Raw genomic sequence first — 23381 nt, 5'->3', positions numbered from 1 at the left:
ATCTTCTACACGTGACAAGCACATGTCTACGACGCGCCTTGAAGTGGGGGCATTTGTAGACATCGAAATTTCAGTAAAACAAATGTTCACCAATGCATTAAAGTTTTGACGTGTCAAGGCATACATGGCATACGCCATGTGTTGTACAAATTGTACACATGGCGTGTGACTCAACAAAATAGGAAGAAATACCCTTGAAGGATTAAACAAGTTTTTCTTCTCATTTTGGGCAATGACAAGGCAAGTATATTTCAATCCATTGAGGATCAAAACAAGTTTTTCTTCTCATGTTGGGCAATGACAAGGCAAGCACACTTCAATCCATTACGGATCAAAGCAAGTTTTTCTCATTTGGGCAATGACAAAGCATACACATTTCAAGTTTAAAATGGTGTTAAGTGGGAAATTAGGCCATAAGTTAGACCACTTCAAGTTTAAAATGGTATTAAGTGGGAAATTAGGCCATAAGTTAGACCACTTCAAGTTTAAAATGGTATTAAGTGGGAAATTAGGCCATAAGTTACACCACTTCAATTTCAATATTGCATTAAGTGGGAAAATTAGGCAATGGTGCTTGGAAAGGAAAAAAATATTTTGTGGTGGTGATTCATTCTCAAAGCCTATAAATAGGCTTCTCCATCAAGGTATCAAGCATCAACCAATTCACAAATACATTTCTCTACTCCCAAATTGGAAGAGAATTCCCCAAATCCTTGAAGCTTTGAAACTCCAAAGCTTCCAACCATCCAAATTCCCAAGAAAAGCCAACACACACCAAAACCAATTCACAAATACATTTCTCTACACACCAAAACCTTGAAGCCTTAAAGTTCTAAAGCTCTCAAGAAAATCCCGAAGGATCAAGAAAGCACTCTTCGTTTCTTCGTCAAATCATTCTTCAAGATCAAGCCCAAAAGCCCTTGAAGAAATCCACACAACCATTATTCAAGATCAAGCCCCGACGGCCCTTGAAGAAAGTGTTCATCGTTCATCCTAAGCATAAGCCCCCAACGGCCCTTTGGATCAACAACCTCAACAAATCCACACATCCAATCGTTCTTCAAGATTAAGCCCAAAAGCCCTTGAAGATCCGCTCATCCATCAACCTTCAAGATTAAGCCCAAAAGCCCTTGAAGAAATCCACACAACCATTATTCAAGATCAAGCCCCGACGGCCCTTGAAGAAAGTGTTCATCGTTCATCCTAAGATCAAGCCCCAACGGCCCCTTGGATCAACAGCACAAACAAATCCACACATCCAATCGTTCTTCAAGATTAAGCCCAAAAGCCCTTGAAGAAATCCACACAACCATTATTCAAGATCAAACCCCGACGGCCCTTGAAGAAAGTGTTCATCATTCATCCTAAGATCAAGCCCCAACGGCCCCTTGGATCAACAACACAAACAAATCCACACATCCAATCGTTCTTCAAGACTAAGCCCAAAAGCCCTTGAAGATCTGCTCATCCATCAACCTTCAAGATCAAGCCCAAAAGCCCCTTGAAGAAATCCATACACCCATTCTTCAAGATCAAGCCCAATGCCCCTTGAAGATCCGTTCATCAACTGTTCATCCTTAGATCAAGCCCCGACGGCCCTTTGGATCAATAACTCATCCACAAACCTACACCCTACGAAGATAGAATCAGAGGACCAAATTTGAGAGAGATCGTAACCCCAAAATCATAAACACAAAAATATTATTTTGTACACGTTATTCTGGTTTCTTGTTTCAAAGAAACTTTCGTGTTCACAATGCTGATGTAGGATACTTTTCTGATCTGCACAAGGCGCGCTCTCAAACATGTTATGTCTTTACCGTTAGAGGCACCGCAATCTCTTGGAGGTCAACTAAATAGACCTTAGTTGCCACTTCGCCTAATCACACTGAAATTCTCGCCTGACACGAAGCAACTCGGGAATGCTTTTGGTTGAGAGCATTGGTGGACCATATTCGAAGCTCCTGCGATGTTTACCCCGACGACGATCTATGAAGACAATACAGCATGCATCGAACAACTCAAGATGGGTTACATCAAATGAGACAACACCAAGCACATTGTGCCGAAATTCTTCTTCTCACATCAACAACAAGAGCATCAAAAGATTGATGTTGCGCAAATCCGTTCACAAGACAATTTGGCCAACCTTTTCACCAAATTACTACCGAAGGTGACGTTTCAGAAGCTTGTTCAAGGAATTGGTATGCGTAAACTTTCTGAGTTGTAACATTGCTAGTTCTCTTTGGAATTGTGTCAAACTTAGGGGGAGTATCCTAAAGTATACTTGCTTGATTTTAATGTACTCTTTTTCCCTACGATTAAAAGCATTTTTGCCACTGGGTTTTTGCTACCTAACTAGGTTTTGATGAGGCATCCACCTTGGGTTGATCATATCCCTGATGACATCCCATAGACGTTTCATTTGACTTTGCATTTCTCACACATTTTTCCTTAGACTATGGGTTTTGTCCCTACTCGGGTTTTTACCATAGCCATATGATTTTTTTGTGAGACTTACTTCCTTATGCAAGTTCCTACCTTATTGAGATTAGTGTGTTCCCAGAATCAATGCCGACATAGTCGACTTCCTCAACCTCTACATAATGTCGAATCTACTTGAGTATTTTACACATTCAAGGGGGAGTGTTATAAACTTCTTATTTAAGTGTGATTGTGTAAATCCTAGATTAGATTTGACTCTAGTTATTATTTCCTATATGGACTTGTATTCCTTGGAGGAGAAGGATTTCTTCTCTCTTATTAATATAAGTAAAGGCACTGCGTAGGGGGAATAATACACATTCCTCTACACAACCCTATAAACACACCTCTCTCTATTCTCTCTCTGTGCCGCCGGCCTCCTTTCCCTGTCAATTAAATATAGGCCACAACAATATGAACTTAGAATAATTTTTTTTAACAGTTGGAACAAATTAACTTTACCTCCCAAGTAATGCAAAATATATCACAAAAAGGTAAATTTTTGGTATGACATGGATACAATTAATATAATACAAAAGTTTATATATTTTATTTCACTTTTTCTACTATTTTTAATTTGGCATAAATTTAAGGATTTGGGAAGTGGCATGGGTGTAAATAAATTATACTAATTAATAGTGTTCCGATATGACTGCATATTTTAAATTTGGGTTTTTATTAGACGTTTAAAAATAGATGAGCTCTAAGGGCCAAAATCTAAAGCACCCTATTTTTTACTCCATATTCTTTGGTGGATCGCTTTCGACCCATTTGCTCCATCTAATTTCCAGTATAGCTGACGAAGTTGTAAATTGTGGCGTTATAGAGGCGTGATTGTTCCCCACCTTGCTCCCCACCGCGATTCTTGAGTGCAAGGGCAACTGAGAGAGCAGTTAGGGTGACCGAAGTCGGGCCAGGAGGCTAACAGGGTAGTGTTAATTACATGAAGGACATAATTTTTCCCTGGTATAAACCAATTTTGCAAAAGAACTTGCATTCCGCCTTGGGAATGAGCTCATTTTTCTCTTTACAAATTATGTATCTTCAAATGAAGATTATCTCTACAAAAATCATTCGAATTAGAGATTATTTGGTAATTTAAATGTAATAAAAAAATCAATAGTATAGATATCAAGTAACATATGATGAAAGGTACATTTATTTAATACATTTTTAATGACTAAGTGATACACAATTAGAATGATTTTTTTTTTATTGATGATCTTCAAATGAAGATCAAGAATTGACAAAAAAAATTGAAAATTAAGAAATTGAATGGTTCTGATTATAAAATTTCTATGGTTCTGATCATCTCTCCAATGGGGGAATGCAAGTATCATTCTTTGCCAAAAGTAAAGTATAAAAATCAAGAAAAAAGTCAGAAGGGCCAATTGAACAACCATTTTGTTTTTAGTTTTTATTGTTTCTTGATAAATACATGAGTGTATGTGGAGGAAAGATGAATGAAGGACAATGGCTCCAGTGGGGAAGGGAGAAAGAAAAAATGAAAGAGAAAGTAGGAAAGAAAAACTAGAAAAATGAAACTTTCTGAAAATGGTTTTTAGTTTTTAATTTTTGAAAACTTTATTTTAATCCCTAAATAAGACTTGTCAATAATAACATATTGAAGATTAAAAATTAAAAATTAAAAATAGTCATTTGACTTGTGTCCATTTCAGATTATATAGTCCATGTCATATTTCATTATTTTTCTACATTATATTTTTAGTTTTCCTGTATTGCCCTTAGGTATACATAAATGTTTAAACGCTTTGGAGTTATAGGTTCCTCTAGTCTCTCTGCATTCAATTACGATTCAGCTCTCCATCTCCGGCCTCATTGAACTTTTTCCCTTTTTCCCTGCCGACGACGATGTTCACGCTTCCCTTCTATATTAATCCCAAAAATCAGTTTCCTTTTATTGGTTGGATTGTCTCATTATCAATTTATAGTAATCATCCTGATTTTCAGAATTTTCTTATATAAACTCTTGGGTCCAAAATCAAAGTGAAGCAGTTGTTGTGTTATTAATGGGTCGATTTTATACTATATATTATTCTTTATTCTTGGTATATTTTGGTGAGATTTTGATCCTTTGTTATGTATTTTTAATGCAGGACATGCGAACTCGTTTTGAGTATAAAGTATTCAAACGGTGGAATTTTTTAGTGATTCCAATTGAAGCGGGTTCGTGAATCTGTCAAGAAGGCTGTATCAAAATTTCATAATTTTATCCTGAAGCATCTGATCATGGCGAATTAATTTATGTTTAGTGTGTAATGTTGACAGATTGGGTTGCAAAACTTATTTGGGACTTTTGGGCTGGAAGATGATGGATTTTGGAATTGGACAGTTATCCTTTTCTTATTTTATTTTCTAGTTTTTAGAAAACCTTTTCTATGAGGGTTTTAATTTGGAGTAGTATAAATAAGGCTTTTTAGCCATTAGAGTTAGGAGGAGAATGTAGACATCAATTTGGAGAACTTAGCTAGGCTTCGACGTTTTTTATTTCAAGGTGTTTTATATCCTTTTTCTATTTCAATAAAATTCCTTTTGTTTTATGGTTGTTCGTAACTAATTTCCGTTTGCTAGGGCGATGCCTTGAGTGACGCACCCCGATCGAGATTAGGGCATGCTGGCCGTCACGTGGAAGTGACGTAACCATGTGCACAGTGCGGAAGCTAATAAATAATAATAAAAGTACGAATAAAAACAAACCTAGCTATACACAAAGTAACTAACATACATGTGCAAGCGTAAGTGTGAAAAACAAAGTTCAGAGCACAAAAGACCTAGTGCAGTCCGGGAGAAACAACACTAAATAAACACACCCAAAGGTGCTCCTACACTAGTGATAATCTGTCAGATAGGCCGGGAAAATCCTCTGGGGAGCCACCAAAAACGCTAGCCAAACTAGAACCTGGAGGGGCGCAAAACAGAAAGCGTGAGTGAGCAAAAACAAAGCTTTTCAAAAACCATTTCAAAAACAAGGTTCTAACCCCTTGCCGTAAAACCTGTATACTTCCCAAAAAAATAGAATATATACATATATATAAATCATGCTCGGAAATATGCCATGCCAAATGCCTCGAAATAAAATGCAAGTACTCAGGTAATGCCAAACAATGTCATGTAATCTGTCAGCCGGAGTTAACTAACGTGACCTCTACGGCTGAATCTAGAGCTCAAATCTCCAACTCACTAACTATATCTGCACACGAGTCGGAACCACCTAAAGTGGTCTATACGACAGGACAGGGTGTATAATAAGTAAGCTCAAGTGCTACGATCACGTGAAGACTGGGTGAATAATCGTGGGCCACCTACGAGTCGGAACCACCTAAAGTGGTTTGTACGATAGGACTGTGCACCTAACTTGAATCCAAGATGAGCGTGTGGTGCAGGAGGTGAACATCACGTGAAGGACTGTGCCCAACTCTGGGTGGGAGCACTAACACCGGGGGTGCAGGTTATGAGCTCTCTATGCATCTCAAATCACTACTGAACATAAACATGAACCATAACTTACCTGGCACTTACCTGTGCGTCCGCAGCATCAACACACATATATATATGCAACTAATAATGCATAATTAAATGGGCAAACATAATGCATGGCATATAAACGTATAAACGTTTCATTTCACTTTCTGGCAAAAACATAAGTATATAGGTATATACGGAAAACCAAAAGCCTACTCACTGGTATGTAGAAGGGTCGTAACCCCCTTGCCTCGAGTGACCGCGCTCATCCTCGGCATAGGTCTCACCTATATGGGAAACAACTATAAATACGTTAATTTTAAAGCACATAACCAACATTACGAAATAACTTCTCATACAATGCTCAAATGGGGTGTTTGAATACACCAATGTGATCTACTCAACCTCACGAAGATCCCCATATTTTTAAAATAATTTTTCGACGCCGCACGCGCCCCCACGCCCCGGCCAAGGCACGGCCACATGCCCGGCACACTGACGGCGTCAGGAATATTCCGTTAAATATAACTGATGCCGTTAACGTCGTTAGGAATATTTCGTCCAAACTGATGGAATATTCTGTCATTTTCTCCGGCCAAACTCCGGCTCCGTCGCCGGCGCCGAAAACCGGGAAATTTTCTAAACTTGATATCTCACTCGTTTTTCAACCAAATTTCACAAAATTGGTACAAAAATGAAGCTTACAACAAAAGGAACAAATCCATACCACTTTCAAGCACTAAAACCCACAGAATCTCACCGGGAAAACACCACCAACTCCAACCAAACCTGCAACTCACGATCCCGACGTCCAAAACCTTCAAACGAACCACCCCAAGCCTCCTAAGGACCTCACCAAGGTTCCTACAAGCTTGAAATTCCAAAAAACACAAGAATTAACGTGTGCATGAACTGTGACCAAATCGGGGGATCCCGAGTTCGACGTGAAAACGAAGGTATCCTTACCTGAAATGGGTATGGTTGAACTTCTAAGGACCTCACGAGCACGAATATGTAGTTTGTTCCCTCGATCCGTGACGATTTCAAGGGTTTGTGGTGTTGTCCGTACGAAAAGGATAGGAAAGGGAGAGAGAGAGAGTCTCGGGACAGGGTAGAGAGAGAGAGAAATGAGCAGGGTATGTGTGTGGTCCAAAATCAACCAATCAAAACCCAAAAACGACCACACAACGAAACAACCATACTAGGGGCAAAATCATCATTTCCCTTCTACGGTACGAAAAGTCCGGGACGGGTTGTCACAACCTACCCACCTTAATAGATTTCATCCCGAAATTCAAAATAACCACTCACAGCAACCACTAGCGATCAAAGAACAACCGAAGATACAAATCTCTCATTCGATCTTCAGTTTCCCAAGTAGCCTCCTCCACGGAATGATTCCTCCACAAAACTTTCACCAAATTCCCTGTCTTGTTCCTCATAACCTTTTCTTTCCAATCTAGAATCGTCACTGGTTCCTCATCATAAGTCGAATCCGGATTAATTTCCAAGGGTTGAGGAGGTATCACATGAGACGGATCTGCAACATAATGTCGAAGCATGGACACGTGAAAAACGTTATGTACTTTAGCTAGCTCAGGAGGCAACTCCAGCCTGTAAGCCACCTCACCAACTCGCTCCGTGATCATGTACGGTCCGATATACCTGGGACTCAGCTTACCTTTCTTTCCAAACCGTACAACGCCTCTCCACGGTGAAAGCTTCAGAAACACCCAATCGCCAACCTCATACACTCTGTTAATAGCATGCCGATCTGCTAAACTCTTTTTCTGATCCTGGGCCGCCTTCAGGTTAGACTTAATTACTTGAACATTTTGAGTAGTCTCTTCAACAATCTCCGGGCCCACCAAAACTCTTTCTCCGATCTAAGACTAACACAAGGGTGTACGACAAGATCTACCATACAACACCTGAAATGGTGCCATGCCGATACTCGAATGAAAGCTATTGTTATAGGCAAATTCCATTAAATCCAACTGCTTGTGCCAAGCATCACCAAACTGTAACACCGAAGATCGCAACATATCCTCCAACGTCTGAATGGTTCTCTCTGACTGTCCGTCTGTCTGAGGATGATATGCCGTATTATAAAGTAGTCTCGTACCCAAAGCTTCCTGAAAAGCTACCCAAAATTTAGATGTAAATCTTGGGTCACAATCCGAGACAATACTCACAGGGACACCATGGTACTTCATGATCTTCGAGATGAACGACTCAGCTAATCGGCCCAAAGAATACTTCTCCCTCACTGGAATGAAATGTCCTGACTTAGTAAGCCGATCAACAATCACCCAAATGCCGTCAAAACCATTATGTGTACGCGGAAGCTTGTACACAAAATTCATAGTAATGTTTTCCCATTTCCACTCTGGAACGGGAAGCGGCTGCAACAACCCAAACGGCTTCTTCCTTTCTGCTTTAACTTGCTGGCAAACAGCACACCTACTCACATACTCAGCTATCTCCCTCTTCATACCTGGCCAATAATAAAATGGTCGAATGGTATGATACATTTTGGTAGCTCCTGGATGCATAGCATAAGCTGAGATATGTGCTTCATCGAGAATTGCTTTCTTTAAATCCAAATTATTAGGCACAAATTCTTGATCTCGAGCTTTGATTATTTCTTGAGTTTCCTCATCAGCTATCTGAGCTTCAAGCACCCGATCAACTAAAATTGGCTTAACTTGAAAATTAGCAAGTAAAGCCACCTCTCGATCTTCTGCCTCCAACCTCACTCCTGTGGATCTTAAATCTGCCAGAAGAGGAATGTGACTAGCGTACAACGCATTGATACGGCCCTGAGACTTCCTGCTAAGTGCATCAGCTACCACATTTGCACGACCACGGTGATAATCAATCGTGCAGTCATAATCACTAAGCAGTTCCAACCACCTCCGCTGACGAAGATTAAGATCCCTCTGCGTAAAAAGATACTGAAGACTCTTATGATCTGTAAAGATCTTGCATTTTTCTCCATAAAGGTAATGTCTCCACAACTTCAACGCAAAAATAATGGCAGCTAACTCCAAATCATGCGTAGGGTAATTCAACTCATGAGGTTTCAATTGTCGTGAAGCATAAGCAATTACCCTACCATGCTACATCAACACACAACCCAGACCATTCAAAGAAGCATCACTATAGACCTTGAAATCACCACTATCGTCCGGGAGTGCCAAAACAGGTGCATGAGTGAGACAATACTTCAACTGCTGGAAACTCTGCTCACACTTATCATCCCACTCAAATTTAACATATTTCCTCGTTAACCTCGTCAGTGGTAAAACAATCATAGAAAAATCCTTAACAAACAGTCGATAATACCCTGCTAAACCAAGGAAACTTCTCACCTCAATGACGGTTCGCGGTTGCTTTCACTTCTCCACAGCTGCCATATTTTGAGGATCCACCAAGATACCCTGAGTTGAAATGACGTGCCCCAAAAATGCAACTTGGACTAACCAAAACTAGCACTTGCTAAACTTAGCATACAATTGGTGTTCCCTCAACCTTTTCAACACCAAAGTAAGATGTCGAACATGTTCCGATTTAGATTTAGAGTACACCAGAATGTCGTCGATGAAGACAATAACAAACCTATCCAAATATGGCTGGAATACTCGGTTCATCAAATCCATAAAAGCAGCTGGTGCATTCGTCAATCCAAATGGCATATCCAGAAACTCGTAATGACCATAACGAGTCCTAAAAGTCGTCTTGGGAACAGTATCCCTACTAATCTTCAACTGATAATATCCAGACCTCAGGTCAATCTTGGAAAATACACAAGCGCCTCGAAGCTGATCAAATAAATCATCAATATGCGGCAATGGATAACGGTACGGTTCTTAATCGTTACCTGATTCAATTGCCGGTAATCAATACATAGCCTTAAAGTTCCGTCTTTCTTTCTCACAAACAATACTGGAGCTCCCCAAGGTGAAGTACTAGGCTGAATAAAACCCTTATCCACTAATTCCTGCAACTGAACTTTCAATTCCCTCAACTCAGTAGGAGCCATACGATAAGGAGACAAAGATATGGGATTAGTACCTGGAAGCAAATCAATAGTGAACTCCATGTCTCGGTCTGGCGGCAAACCAGGTAAATCCTCAAGGAAAACATCAGGAAAATGTCTGACTACCCTTACATCCTCCACATTACTAGGAGCAGCATCATCTAACACCACATGAGCTAAGTACCCCTGGCAACCTTTAGATAACAATCTTTTCGCTCGCATAGCAGAAATAACGCCATGTCTCACCCCACTCTGCTCGCCCACAAAAGTAACCACAGGTAATCTAGGACGATGGAAAGTAACTATTTTCCCGTAACAATCAATATTGGCACGATTGAAATGCAACCAATCCGTGCCCAGAATCACATCAAAGTCAACAATATCCAACGGGATAAGATTAGCTGGCATAATAACATCCTCCACCATCACTGGACATCCTGGGTACACACGATCTACAATACATATCTCCCCTTTAGGCATAGCAAACTCTAAATCATACCTTGGAGGTGTAGGGTGAGGTTGCGTCACTTGAGCAAATGTATGAGAAATAACAGAATGTGTAGCACCACAGTCAATTAATACTCTAGCAAAATAACCAAGGATATTTAATGTACCCATGATCAAGTCTGGATTGTTTTGAGCGTCCTACAAAGAGATATTGTGAATACGCCCCTGGGTCTACTACCGTCCACCACGACCTCTACTCGTCTGGCCACCACGACTCTGTGCACCACGCCCCTGACTGGGCTGACCAGACTGCCTCGAAGACCCCGCACTACTCGCAGCAATCTCCCCCTGCTGAGATTGTCCTCCTTGAAACCACTAAGACCCGCCTGCTGGAACTGGAGGATACGGCATATAGCCGCCAGAATACTAGGGATAACCACCCTGAGAATATGGATCCTGGGGATATGGATACTGTCCTGAGGCATAAGGAACAGCATCGCCCTGATAGTAATAGGCACCACCTCAACTCGTCTACCCGTAACTACCAGGACCAGGAACCTGCTGGATCGGTGCGAGTGGTGGCAAGAAAGTCTGCTGGGGCCTCTGTTGACTTTGAGGACAATTTGCAGCCTGGTGTCCCATCTGCCCACAAGTAAAGCAACCGCCGCTGCCTCGCCTGCACTCACCAAAATGTCGATTATTACACCTGCGGCAAATTGGGGCCCAACCTCTACCAGCAACACCCTGCCTCTGGCCTTTAACACCACCAGCAAACCTACCACCACGACCTTGACCAGTGGTGCTAAAACCACCACTAAAAGAGCTAGAACTAGTGCCACCTCTCTTAAAGCTCTGGGTCTTGCGAGGTCCGAGTGACGCCTGACCCTTGCCCTTGTCATCTTTCCTCTGGTTACCATCTTTTTCTTCCTCCTCACTCTCGCTGGGCATATTCTCGGAATCCTTAATTCTCAACAGAATCTCATAAAACTCCTGGTAGGTATCATAAGGGGTAGTGGTCGCCATCGAACGCCACTTCTTCTTAGTGCCCAAACGGAAACGACGAAGCATCTCTGCCGGATTGCCAGCAACATCCAGATGATAGCGAGACAGATCAGTAAACCTCTGGTAATACTCGTTTGCTGTCAACTTCCCCTGTCTCAACTCAGTGAATTCCTGCTTTTTATGATCAATATACTCAGGAGGCACAAATCTTCTCCTAAACAGCTCTCTGGGGATAAACGACGAACCTCCTGCTCCCACTAAGATGCAGAATCCTTACCCAAAAACCACGATGTCGTCTCAACCCACTTCTCAACAGGGAGATTCCTTTGATTATGCAGAACACGAAAGGTCTTCTCAATATGTTCTAGCCACCGCTCCGCTCCCTCAAAGCCCTCGTGGCCCTCGAATTTATCCAGCTTCAGATTATACATAGTCTCCAGAGGAGTCCTCTGGGGAGGGCAGAGCGCCGACTGAATAACTGTAGCGATAGCTTCCCCCAGCTGAGCTACATCAGGGAAACGAGGCTTAGCCGAGCGACGTGGTTCCCTACGAGGCGGCATAGTTCTGACGGAAGACACCAAAACCATTAGAATACTCACAAAAGTACAGGACTGCCAAACCTAGGCTCTGATACCAAACTGACGCACCCCGACCGAGATCAGGGCATGTTAGCCATCACGTGGAAGTGACGTAACCATGTACACAGTGCGGAAGCTAATAAATAATAATAAAAGTACAAATAAAAAAAAACCTAGATATACACAAAGTAAATAACATACATGTGCAAGCGTAAGTGTGAAAAACAAAGTTCAGAGCACGAAAGACCTAGTGCAGTCCGGGAGAAATAACACTAAATAAACACACCCAAAGGTGGTCCTACACTGGTGATAATCTGTCAGATAGGCCGGGAAAAACCTCTGGGGAGCCACCAAAAGCGCTAGCAAAACTAGAACCTGGAGGGGCGCAAAACAGAAAGCGTGAGTGGGAAAAAATAAAGCTTTTCAAAAACCATTTCAAAAACAAAGTTCTAACCCCTCGTCGTAAAACCTGTATACTTCCCAGAAAAATAGAATATATACATATATGTAAATCATGCTCGGAAATATGCCATGCCAAATGGCTCGAAATAAAATGCAAGTACTCAGGTAATGCCAAACAATGCCATGTAATCTATCAGCCAGAGTCACCTAACGTGACCTGTACAGCTGAATCTAGAGCTTAAATCTCCAACTCACTAACTATACCTGCACATGAGTCGGAACCACCTAAAGTGGTCTGTACGACATGACTGGGTGTATAATAAGTACGCTCAAGTGCTACAATCACGTGAAGACTGGGCGAATAATCGCGGGTCACTTACGAGTCGAAACCACCTAAAGTGGTTTGTACGACAGGATTGTGCACCTAACTTGGACCCAAGATGAGCGTGTGGTACGGGAGGTGAACATCACGTGAAGGACTGTGCCCAACTCTGGGCGGGAGCATTAACACCGGGGGTGCAGGTTATGAGCTTTCTATGCATCTCAAATCACTACTGAACATAAACATAAACCATAACTTACCTGGCACTTACCTGTGCGTCCACAGCATCAACACACATATATATGCAACTAATAATGCATAATTAAATGGGCAAACATAATGCATGGCATATAAACGTATAAACGTTTCATTTCACTTTCTAGGAAAAACATAAGTATATAGGTATATACGGAAAACCAAAAGCCCACTCACTGGTATGTAGAAGGGTCATAACCCCCTTGCCTCGAGTGACCGCGCTCGTCCTCGGGATAGGTCTCACCTATATTCGAAACAACTATAAATACGTTAATTTTAAAGCATATAACCAACATTACGAAATAACTTCCCATACAATGCTCAAATGGGGTGTATGAATACACCAACGTGATCTACTCAACCTCACGAACATGCCTATATTTTTAAAATAATTTTCCGACGTCGTACACGCCCCCACGCGCCAGCCAAGGCACGGCCACACGCGCCACCCACGCGCAGGCACGTGCCTGGCACACTGACTGTGTCAGTTAACGCCGTCAGGAATATTCCGTTAAATCTAACTGATGCCGTTAACGCCGTTAGGAATATTCTGTCCAAACTGACAGAATATTCCGTCATCTTCTCCGGCCAAACTCCGGCGCCGGAAAATCGGGAAATTTTCTAAACTTGATATCTCACTCGTTTTTCAACCAAATTTCACAAAATTGGTACCAAAATGAATCTTACAACAAGAGGAACAAATCCATACCACTTTCAAGCACTAAAACCCACAGAATCTCACCGGGAAAACACCACCAACTCCAACCAAACCTGCAACTCACGATCTCGACGTCCAAAACCTTCAAACGAACCACCTCGAGCCTCCTAAGGACCTCACCAAGCTTCCTACAAGCTTGAAATTCCGAAAAACACAAGAATTAACGTGTGCATGAACAGTGACCAAATCGGAGGATCCCGAGTTCAACGTGAAAACGAAGGTATCCTTACCTGAAATGGGTATGGTTGAACTTCTAAGGACCTCACGAGCACGAATATGTAGTTTGTTTCCTCGATCCGTGATGATTTTAAGGGTTTGTGGTGTTGTCCGTACGAAAAGGATAGGATATTTTTCAGGTAGAGAAGACTTGGATTTGGACCCTGCTTTGTTTTGCCAATTCACAGAAGGCTTCTTTTGCATGATCGTAACTATAGAAGGCAGTTTATACGAAACTATCTTTACATGTTTCCTTGTTTTTATGTTTCCAAGGGTACATGCTTATTTACTTGTTTCCTTTTTTTTCATTGAGATTATAGATATTTTATGAAACTACTGCCTTAGAAATTTATGTTATGTGACGATCGGTGACTTATTCCCAAGATATACAATCCTTTCCTTTTTTTCCTTTTTAATTTAATGTAGTCCTTTTCTTAATTAGGAGTAAATCCCTTACGATATATAAGATCTAACATGCATAAAGAAAGTTTACGCAAAAAGATTAGTTCCTTGTATTGTATATCAAGGATAGAATGGTATATAAATAAGCACAGCTCTTCTGCATAGTCTGCCATTCTGTGTTGAGGGAAGCAAATATGGCAGGCTTATTTGCAAAATCTGCTTCCCTCTTTCTTATTAATCTTGTTATTTTCTTATATTTATCATGCTCGACCGCCAATCTCACGGCCTCCACGACCACAACTTCCGCCGTCAAAACACCAAGCCGTTTTGCCACAAAACTCATTCACCGTGATTCGGCTCTCTCTCCGTACTACAATCCTAATACAAGCATCAAAGACCGTGCTATAAGCACATTGAAACGGTCCAGAGCACGCTTAGCATGCTTGGGAGCAAAGGCCGGTTTTTCCAGTGACGATGACACCCGTGCTGGTCTTGTTGCCGAGGACAGTGGAGCACAATTTATGGCCAATTTCTCAATCGGTGAGCCACCAGTCCCACAGCTCTTAACCATAGACACAGGGAGCAACCTGTTGTGGGTTCAATGCCTTCCTTGCACCAAGTGCTTTGAACAAACAAGTCCGATTTTTGACCCTTCCAAGTCCTCTACATACAACCAATTACCATGCTCATCCCCATATTGCACAATTTCCTCTAGTGACAAATGTGACCCCTCAAACAATTGCAAATTCTCTCACACATACCTTGATAGCACCAAAGTAGCTGGACTTGTAGGGACCGAAATTTTCACCTTTGAGACGTCCGACGAAGGCATTAGCACCGTTCCGAATGTTGTTTTTGGTTGTGCCCAGGACAATGATGGTTACAACGGGCAGCCTAGTGGAATAATTGGTCTTGGCCCTTCAAACATATCTTTGGCAAACCACATGGGGTCAAAATTCTCTTATTGCATCGGTAGCGTAAGGGATCCTAACTACCCTCATAACCAGTTAGTCTTAGGCGATGGTGCAAAGATAGAAGGCACTTCAACTCCACTAGAAGTCTACAATGAACTTTACTATCTAACCCTAGAGAGCATCAGCCTCGCAGAAAGGCGGCTTGAGATCGATCCGCAAATCTTCAAGAGAACAGAATCAGGCACGGGTGGAACAGTCATCGATTCCGGAACAACAGTATCCTTCTTAGCCACAGGTGCATACTATATGCTTAGAGATGAAGTGCGGAAGTTGCTTGATGGAAGATTGGAAAAAGTGGAAGAGCCTGGTGTTCCTTCAGGTTTGTGCTACAAGGGGAATATAAGGGAAGATTTAACAGGGTTTCCAGATGTTGTGTTGAACTTTGCAGGTGGGGCTGAAGTAGGGTTAGACGTAGAGAGCGCTTTTCAAGATTATGGTGAGGGTGAGTTTTGCATGGCAGTGCAAGTGTCTCCCGAGGGCAGTGACTTGAACGTTGTTGGGATTATGGCGCAGCAGCATTACAATGTTGCCTATGATCTTGCGGCAAGCCAGGTTTATTTCCAGAGGATTGATTGTCAACTTCTTGATGATTAATTTGGGCTTTATTGCGCATTACGTAATAATAATCAGGAAAAACAAAGTAATTAACTGTTACATTGATATGTCATGATGTGTTTTTTATATTAAAATAATTTTTCATAAATTTTCGGTTTAGTTGTTTTTTGTTTATTTATTGATTTATAAATATGAGAGATGTGGTTAAAGATAGATTAGTCTCTCTAATGCTGTATTATTGCAGCTTTTACATAAGGGTTTCTTTATGTGATCTAACTACACAAGCCCAAAGTCTAATATTATATATGTATAATTTGAAAGAGAACAAAATCACTTAACATAAGCCCCAGAACTAAGATAAGATATGTCAAGGTTGTGAAAGGCACTAGGCATATATAGTTGGGTGGCGGGCAGAAAGCGCTTAGGCGTCTAGGCAGGGGCCTAGGTGGCTTTTTAAATTTTACTAAATTTATTGTGTAACATATAAACATTGTCTACTTATGTTTAAAAAATATATATAATTTTATTGGTATACATAAATTGCAAAATAAAATGACATATAAATTATACAATAACAGAAAATATTGAAAATATGAAAAATAAGCATATAATGAGAATTGCAACATAGGCGGGTCATGCACGAGTCTAAGCGGTTGGATGGGCTATTCACTACTTGTGTGTAATATATTTTTATTACTTATTTAATTAGTGAATCCATGCTGCTCCCAAATCGGGATTCATTGAGAATTTTCATGCTCCCGAATATTCTGGCTCTCAAATCTCTATTCAACTATGCTTCATAGCTCTACACTAAGAGGACCGAAGAGAGAGTTTGACCCATAAAGTAGTGAGATGAAAAAGAAGGCCCATCTACCAATTGCATCTTCTTAAGATCGATTCTAAACTTTCTTCCTTTTGATTGTAATCATCCTCTTTTACTATACAAAAATGTTAACTGTATTTTGCATATCACCTTTCTAATAGAGGTGGGACCTACTTGTATTGGTGAACCCTATCTCCGTTAAGAGAACAATTTAAGTGGTATGAGTACAACACCTCATGGCATACGTGTCATATAATATAAATCATTTTCATTATCAGAGAGGTGATACAAACATGATAAGTTTGTATCTCAATAGTTGTAATTTACTCATGCTCTTACTATTTATAGCAAGTTGTACATTTGTAATAAACTTGTAATCATGGCTCTCTTTGTTGCCAAAACAAAACCAATTCCGCTTATGGTCAAACTCACGCACCATGATAGCATCTTGCATCCGTATAACACACTAACAACATAACAAGTACGGATTAACACCCTCTCATACGTTGTACAGTTACACTCCAATTAAATTTATACTAGGAGCTATGAGAGAACGATTTGCACAAGAGATTCTTACTCCTGAGAAACTCTTCTAATGTGTGTACATTACATGCTAGTGCGATTAAGTTGCAAATTGAAAACGTTAATGCAAAGCCGGGCATAGTACTTGGACCTGAAACTCAACCATGATGGCTGGCAACATAAGTGATCATCTCTACAACTATAAACAATTGAGGCACATTTTAATGTTGGAGATCACATGGAAAGGGTAGTGTTTATTGTTGGAGAGTTGACCTTTGTAATTAGCTTAGTTACCTGTTTGGGTCCTTGTAATTAGGATGTAACTAGCATATATATTACTTGGTGTTTCTTTCCTTGTAAATCAATCTTGTACAATATATATTTCCCTCCTTGGTGAGAAGAATAATATCAGAAAATTAAACCCCAAAATAAGCCCTAATTAGCATGGTATCAGAGCAGAGATCCTAGGATTTCTGCTCTGCTCGTTCCCTCAAGCAAACTTGGCCCTCCCATGGAGAACCTACCACCACTCCACAATGGAAACAATTTCATCCTAACCGATCCTACCCCTATACTAAACACTACTACCCTAACTGACCTTACCATGAATCCTCCTGTTTCAAGTTCTTCCGACATGCCTTCAGAGTCCTCAGGTAATTGTGGTTATGCTTTTAATATGAATAATTGTGATTCTCAGTCTGATTGGATCATTGACTCCGGTGCCACAGACTATATGACCTATGACCCTATTGATTTAGCTTGTGATATTGTTCCACTTCGACGAAATATTACTAATGCTAATGGTGTCACCTCATCGGTAACTGGCGCTGGCACTGTACACCTCACGTCTACCCTCTCTTTGCCGCATACACTACTTGTACCTTCACTAAAGCATAAATTGATGTCTCCTGGCCAAGTTACTGAGCAATTGAACTGTTATGTACTATTGTATCCGAAGTTTTGTCTTATTCAGGATATTCTCATGAAGGAGATAATTGGTCGTGGTACTAAGAGGGGGGATCTCTATTCTGTGGACGATGTGAGTATAGGATAGGTTAATTCTCGCCCAAGGAGCCGTTGATCATAAACGGCGTCAGATATGGTTATGGCATCGTCGTTTGGGTCATCCGTCTTTCAGTTATTTACAGCATATGTTTCCAGATTTATTTGTTGGTTGTTCAGTTTCAGACTTTAAATGTGACACTTGCGTACTTGCTAAGAGTCATCGTGTTTCTTATCTGTTGAATTCTAATAAAAGTGCTATTCCTTTTGGTCTTGTTCATTCGGATGTTTGGGGACAATCTCCGATTACTACTTCATCTGGTATTAGGTGGTTTGTAACGTTCAAAGATGATTGCACACGGATGACATGGTTGTACCTTCTTAAGCATAAAAGTGATGTGTTTTTGGCGTTTAAGACATTCCACACCATTGTTCAGACACAATTTTCTACTAAAATCTGAATTTTGCATTTTGATAATGGTGGTGAATATGTTAATAATGATTTTACACATTATTTAACTAATCATAGAATACTCCACGAGACTAATTGTCCTCAGACTCCTCAACAGAATGAGGTGGCTGAGCACAAAAATCGCCATCTATTAGAAACGGCTCGATCGTTATTGATTAGGGCAGATGTTCCCCGTTCCTCTTGGGATGTTGCTCTTCAGACTGCCACTTACCTTATGAATTGCATGCCATCCAAAGTATTGAATTTTCTTACACCTTTGCAAGTTCTTGCTACATTCGTGTCTTTACCGTCCGTTTTGGTGCACCCACCGCGAGTTTTTGGATGTGTTGCCTTTGTTCATCTACATAAAAATCAACGGACAAAACTTGACTCATGTGCTCTCTGTTGTGTTTTCATGGGGTATGAACTACATCAGAAAAGGTACCGTTGCTACCACCCTCTTTCATGTCGGATGTATACTACCATGGATGTTACTTTTTATAGAGTCTGAGATGTATTACTCTCCGGCTTCTTCCAAACTTCCTCTTCAGGGGGAGACACTACATGACGAGTAGGTTTGGACCATGGCTGCTACCATTGATCTTCTACTGCCACTATTAGCTGAGCCAGTAGCCGAGCCCGTAGTGGAGCCCAACCAACAGAAGCAGCATCACTGCCCACAGAACCAGCGGTAGGCACAACAGTGCCGTCCTTTCCCACGGCAACAGTGCTGCCACTTGTCAATCTTGAGACTTCTACTGATACTATTCACCCTTGTCTCAAAATATAGTTCCGCCAGATGACCATGCTCTAGAGAATATTCCTGAGGTAAAATCTACTATCCCTATTGATGTATCCGATGTTCCGAATTATCAGTTACCTTTCAGGCACAACCAGGGAAAGCCACCCAATCCATATTCACCAGAAACCACAAAAGGCTCTAAATATCCCATTGCTAACTATGTGTCGTCACAGAAATTATCAAAACTTGGCAAAGCTTTTGTACAACAAATATCCAATGATAGCACACCAAGTTCATTGAATGAGGCACTATTTTATGATCGATGGACCAAGGCAATGGAGGAAGAAATGGATGCACTTCAGAAAAATCAAACATGGGATTTAGTTCTGCTACCCTGAGGAAAGAAGAGAGTGGGATGTCGATGGGTGTACACCATCAAGTACAAAGCTGATGGGTCGATGGAATGATACAAAGCACGATTGGTGGCCAAGGGATACACTCAGACGTATGGTGTTGATTATACAGAAATATTTGCTTCAGTAGCAAAGATTAATAATGTAAGTGTGTTACTTTCGTTGGCGGCTAACTTGGATTGGCCATTACAGCAATTTGATGTGAAAAATGCTTTCTTACATGGTAATCTTAAAGAAGAAGTGTATACAGATATTCCACCTGGTTATGCATCGGTTTCACAATCCGGAATGGTGTGTAAGTTGACTAAGGCATTGTATGGATTGAAATAATCACCTGGGGTATAGTTTGGTAGGTTCCGAACGGCTATGAGGAAGTATGGGTTTAGGCAAAGCAATTCTGATCATACACTTTTCTTGAAACGTCGAATGGGTAAATTGACCGCACTAATTATTTATGTGGATGATATGATTGTTACGGGTGATGATAAAGAGGAAATCTCAAGCCTGAAAGATTACTTAGCAACTAAGTTTGAGATGAAAGATCTTGGTGGATTGAAATATTTCTTGGGTATAGAAGTAGCTCAATCTAAACAGGGTATATTTCTATCTTAAAGAAAATATGTTCTTGACTTGTTAGCCAAAACTGGAATGCTTGATTGTAAATCGGTTGACACCCCTATAGTCCAAAATCACCATCTTGCTTAGGGATGCCAACGGTTTGGTTTGGGGATGGAAATGCTATATCCATCCCCATAACCACGAAAATTAACCATATCCATAACCTCAAATTAACCATCGGAGATTATCCATAGCCATATCCATCGGGTAACAATCCATCTCTGTCAAAAAGAAAAGAAAAGAAAATTATATTTATCCAATTGACGCATTATATATTTTAGTAGATACTAATTCCGTCATTAAAAAACAACATCCAATTACAAAAAAACTAACAATATATTTGAAATTGTTCATGATAACATGCACCAATTTCTTGACAGTGTGACTCTTAAAGAGAGATGAATCTGATAAACTTGTAGTATTTGATAATTGATATATATAATGATTCAATGAATTAATTTGGTTGAGTATAACAATAAGAGCATTGAATTGATGAGGTTGTTGGTATACCCTATGCATGATGTTTGGTGCATAATAAAGATAGTATAGGGTTTGATGCATGCATAATGAATTAGTATAGGGAGGGTTCGGTAAATTGAATAAAATTATATTATATATCAAATGTATATATATATATTCGGGTCGGATTCGGGGACAGATACAGATTGGGGACCCCTATAACCATATCCAAAACCATAACCGAATAAAGTTCACGATTTTTCCCCATATCCATACCATACTTGAATTTTCATATCCAAATCCAATCCATTCGAGCGGTTATCTACTGTTATCGGGTTTAACGATTAGAATTGCCATCCCTAATCTTGCCGTGCACCCTGATCAAGTTCCCACTAACCGAGATCGTTATCAATGGTTAGTTGGGAGGTTAATTTATTTATCTCATACCAGGCCTGATATTGCATAAGCAGTAAGTGTTGTTAGTCAATTTATGCATTCCCCGAGTGATACCCATATAGGGGCGGTTGAACGCATTCTACGATACCTAAAGTCCGCCCCAGGTAGAGGCATCCTGTTTTCTAAGAATGGTCATTGCTGGATAGGAGGTTATACCGATGCAGATTGGGCATGGAATATTACTGATCGACGGTCCACATCGGGTTACTTTACATTTGTGGGGGGAAATTTAGTGACTTGGTGGAGTAAGAAGCAGAAAGTGGTTGCTTTATCAAGTGCACAGGTGGAATACAAAGGTATGGCAAAAGGAGTATGTGAATTATTATGGCTTCGGAGGTTGCTCGAAGAACTCGAGTGTCCTTTAATGTCGACTTCGAATTTGTTTTGTGATAATAAGGCAAAGATTGATATCTCCCACAACCCAATCCAGCATGATCACACGAAACATGTGGAAGTTGACAGACACTTCATTAAGGAGAAGTTGGATGGGAATATTATTCACTTCCCGTTCGTAAAGTCAAAGGATCAATTAGCGGACATCTTAACTAAAGATGTTGCCAGTCAAGCGTTCTACAACTCTTTCGTCAAGTTGGGCATGAACGACATTTATGCACCAACTTGAGGGGGAGTGTTGGAGAGTTGACCTTTGTAATTAGCTTAGTTACCTATTTGGGTCCTTGTAATCAGGATGTAATTAGGATAAATATTATTTGGTGTTTCTTTCCTTGTAAATCAATCTTGTACAATATATATTTCCCTCATTGGTGAGAAGAATAATATCAGAAAATTAAACCCCAAAATAAGCCCTAATTGGCATTTATCACAGAAATCCGTACATTACATTATCAATGCAATACAACTATGCAACACTACTCTCAAATTTGACGCTTCTTTATTATTCATCACTCATCTGCATATTCACTATAGGTTTTAGTATGTTGATGAATTAATTGTCACAAGGTCTAATTCTGATGCCAGTCATTAGTTCATTGGTCTGTTATGTGCTACTTTTGCTAGTTGTAAGTTAGAGGATTTTAATTTTTACCTTGGATTGGAGGTCACATGAACAACTAGCCATCTTCTGCTCTCTCAGACTCATTATCCGTTCGACTTATTGAAGAATTTAAAATGAACCTGTGCAAAGCAAGTCCCACTTTATATCCTTCCTCTATGCTCTTGTCAACGCTTGAAGGTAATTTTGTTTCTAATCTGGAGACTTATCACAGTATGGTGGGTGGGCTCCAATGTTTAACTTTGTCTCGTCCCAACATCGCCTATGCAGTTAATCAAGTATGTCAATTCATGCATAATCTGGAGTCCACTCATCATCCAGTAGTCAAACATATATATAGTTATATCAAGGGCACCATCGAGCATGGCATACTCTTTCACTCCTCTCAGGACTACTCCCATTAAGTATTTTCCGAGGCTGATTGGGCAGGTTCCATTGACGACCATGGGTCTGATAGGGATGTATATATTTTTATGGGTCCTAGGTGATCTCTTTACTTGACAGCTAAGAAGCAAACCATTGTATCCTGTTCTAGTTTTGAAGCTCAATATCGTGCTTTTGCCACGGCAGCCATTGAACTAAGATGGTTTTATTATCTATTTCGTAAACCTGGCATTCCAATCCGTTTATCTCTTTGCATTTTTGTTGACAATGTCTCCACTTTCCCCAATTTCAAATCCAATATTCCATGCTCGAACTCGTCACATTGAAATTGACTACCATTTTATCAGGGAATTGCTTGCCCAAGGAGTTCTTGCTACATAGTTTATCCCATCTCACCACCAAATGGTTGATGTACAAGGTAACTTATATTTGTTGTAATAATTATTACTTTTTATAATTAGTTGTACAAGGTCAACTTGTAATATATATATTCAGAACTATGTCAATACAAAAACCATTGAGTTATTCTCCCAAAATACAGGTCTCTTTCTTTTCTTCACTAATACTTTTTGTGCACGAATTCCTTTATACAGTTATAATGACAAATAGATCGTGTATA

At 40.4% G+C, this 23381-nt stretch overlaps 1 protein-coding gene across 1 annotated transcript; it reads left to right on the top strand.

Moving 5' to 3' along the window:
• Positions 1–14338: 14338 nt before the first annotated feature.
• Positions 14339–16028, top strand: LOC137730763 (aspartic proteinase CDR1-like). Its single transcript, XM_068469722.2, has one exon. The coding sequence runs from the start codon at positions 14546–14548 to the stop codon at positions 15917–15919; it is 1374 nt and encodes a 457-aa protein (XP_068325823.2). The 5' UTR covers positions 14339–14545; the 3' UTR covers positions 15920–16028.
• Positions 16029–23381: the final 7353 nt, after the last annotated feature.

This window comes from Pyrus communis, chromosome 16, assembly GCF_041283825.1.
Source record: "Pyrus communis isolate YQ-2024b chromosome 16, ASM4128382v1, whole genome shotgun sequence".
Lineage (NCBI taxonomy): Eukaryota > Viridiplantae > Streptophyta > Magnoliopsida > Rosales > Rosaceae > Pyrus > Pyrus communis.
Note: the sequence above shows the minus strand (reverse complement) of the source record. Positions and strands in the feature narration are given on the sequence as shown.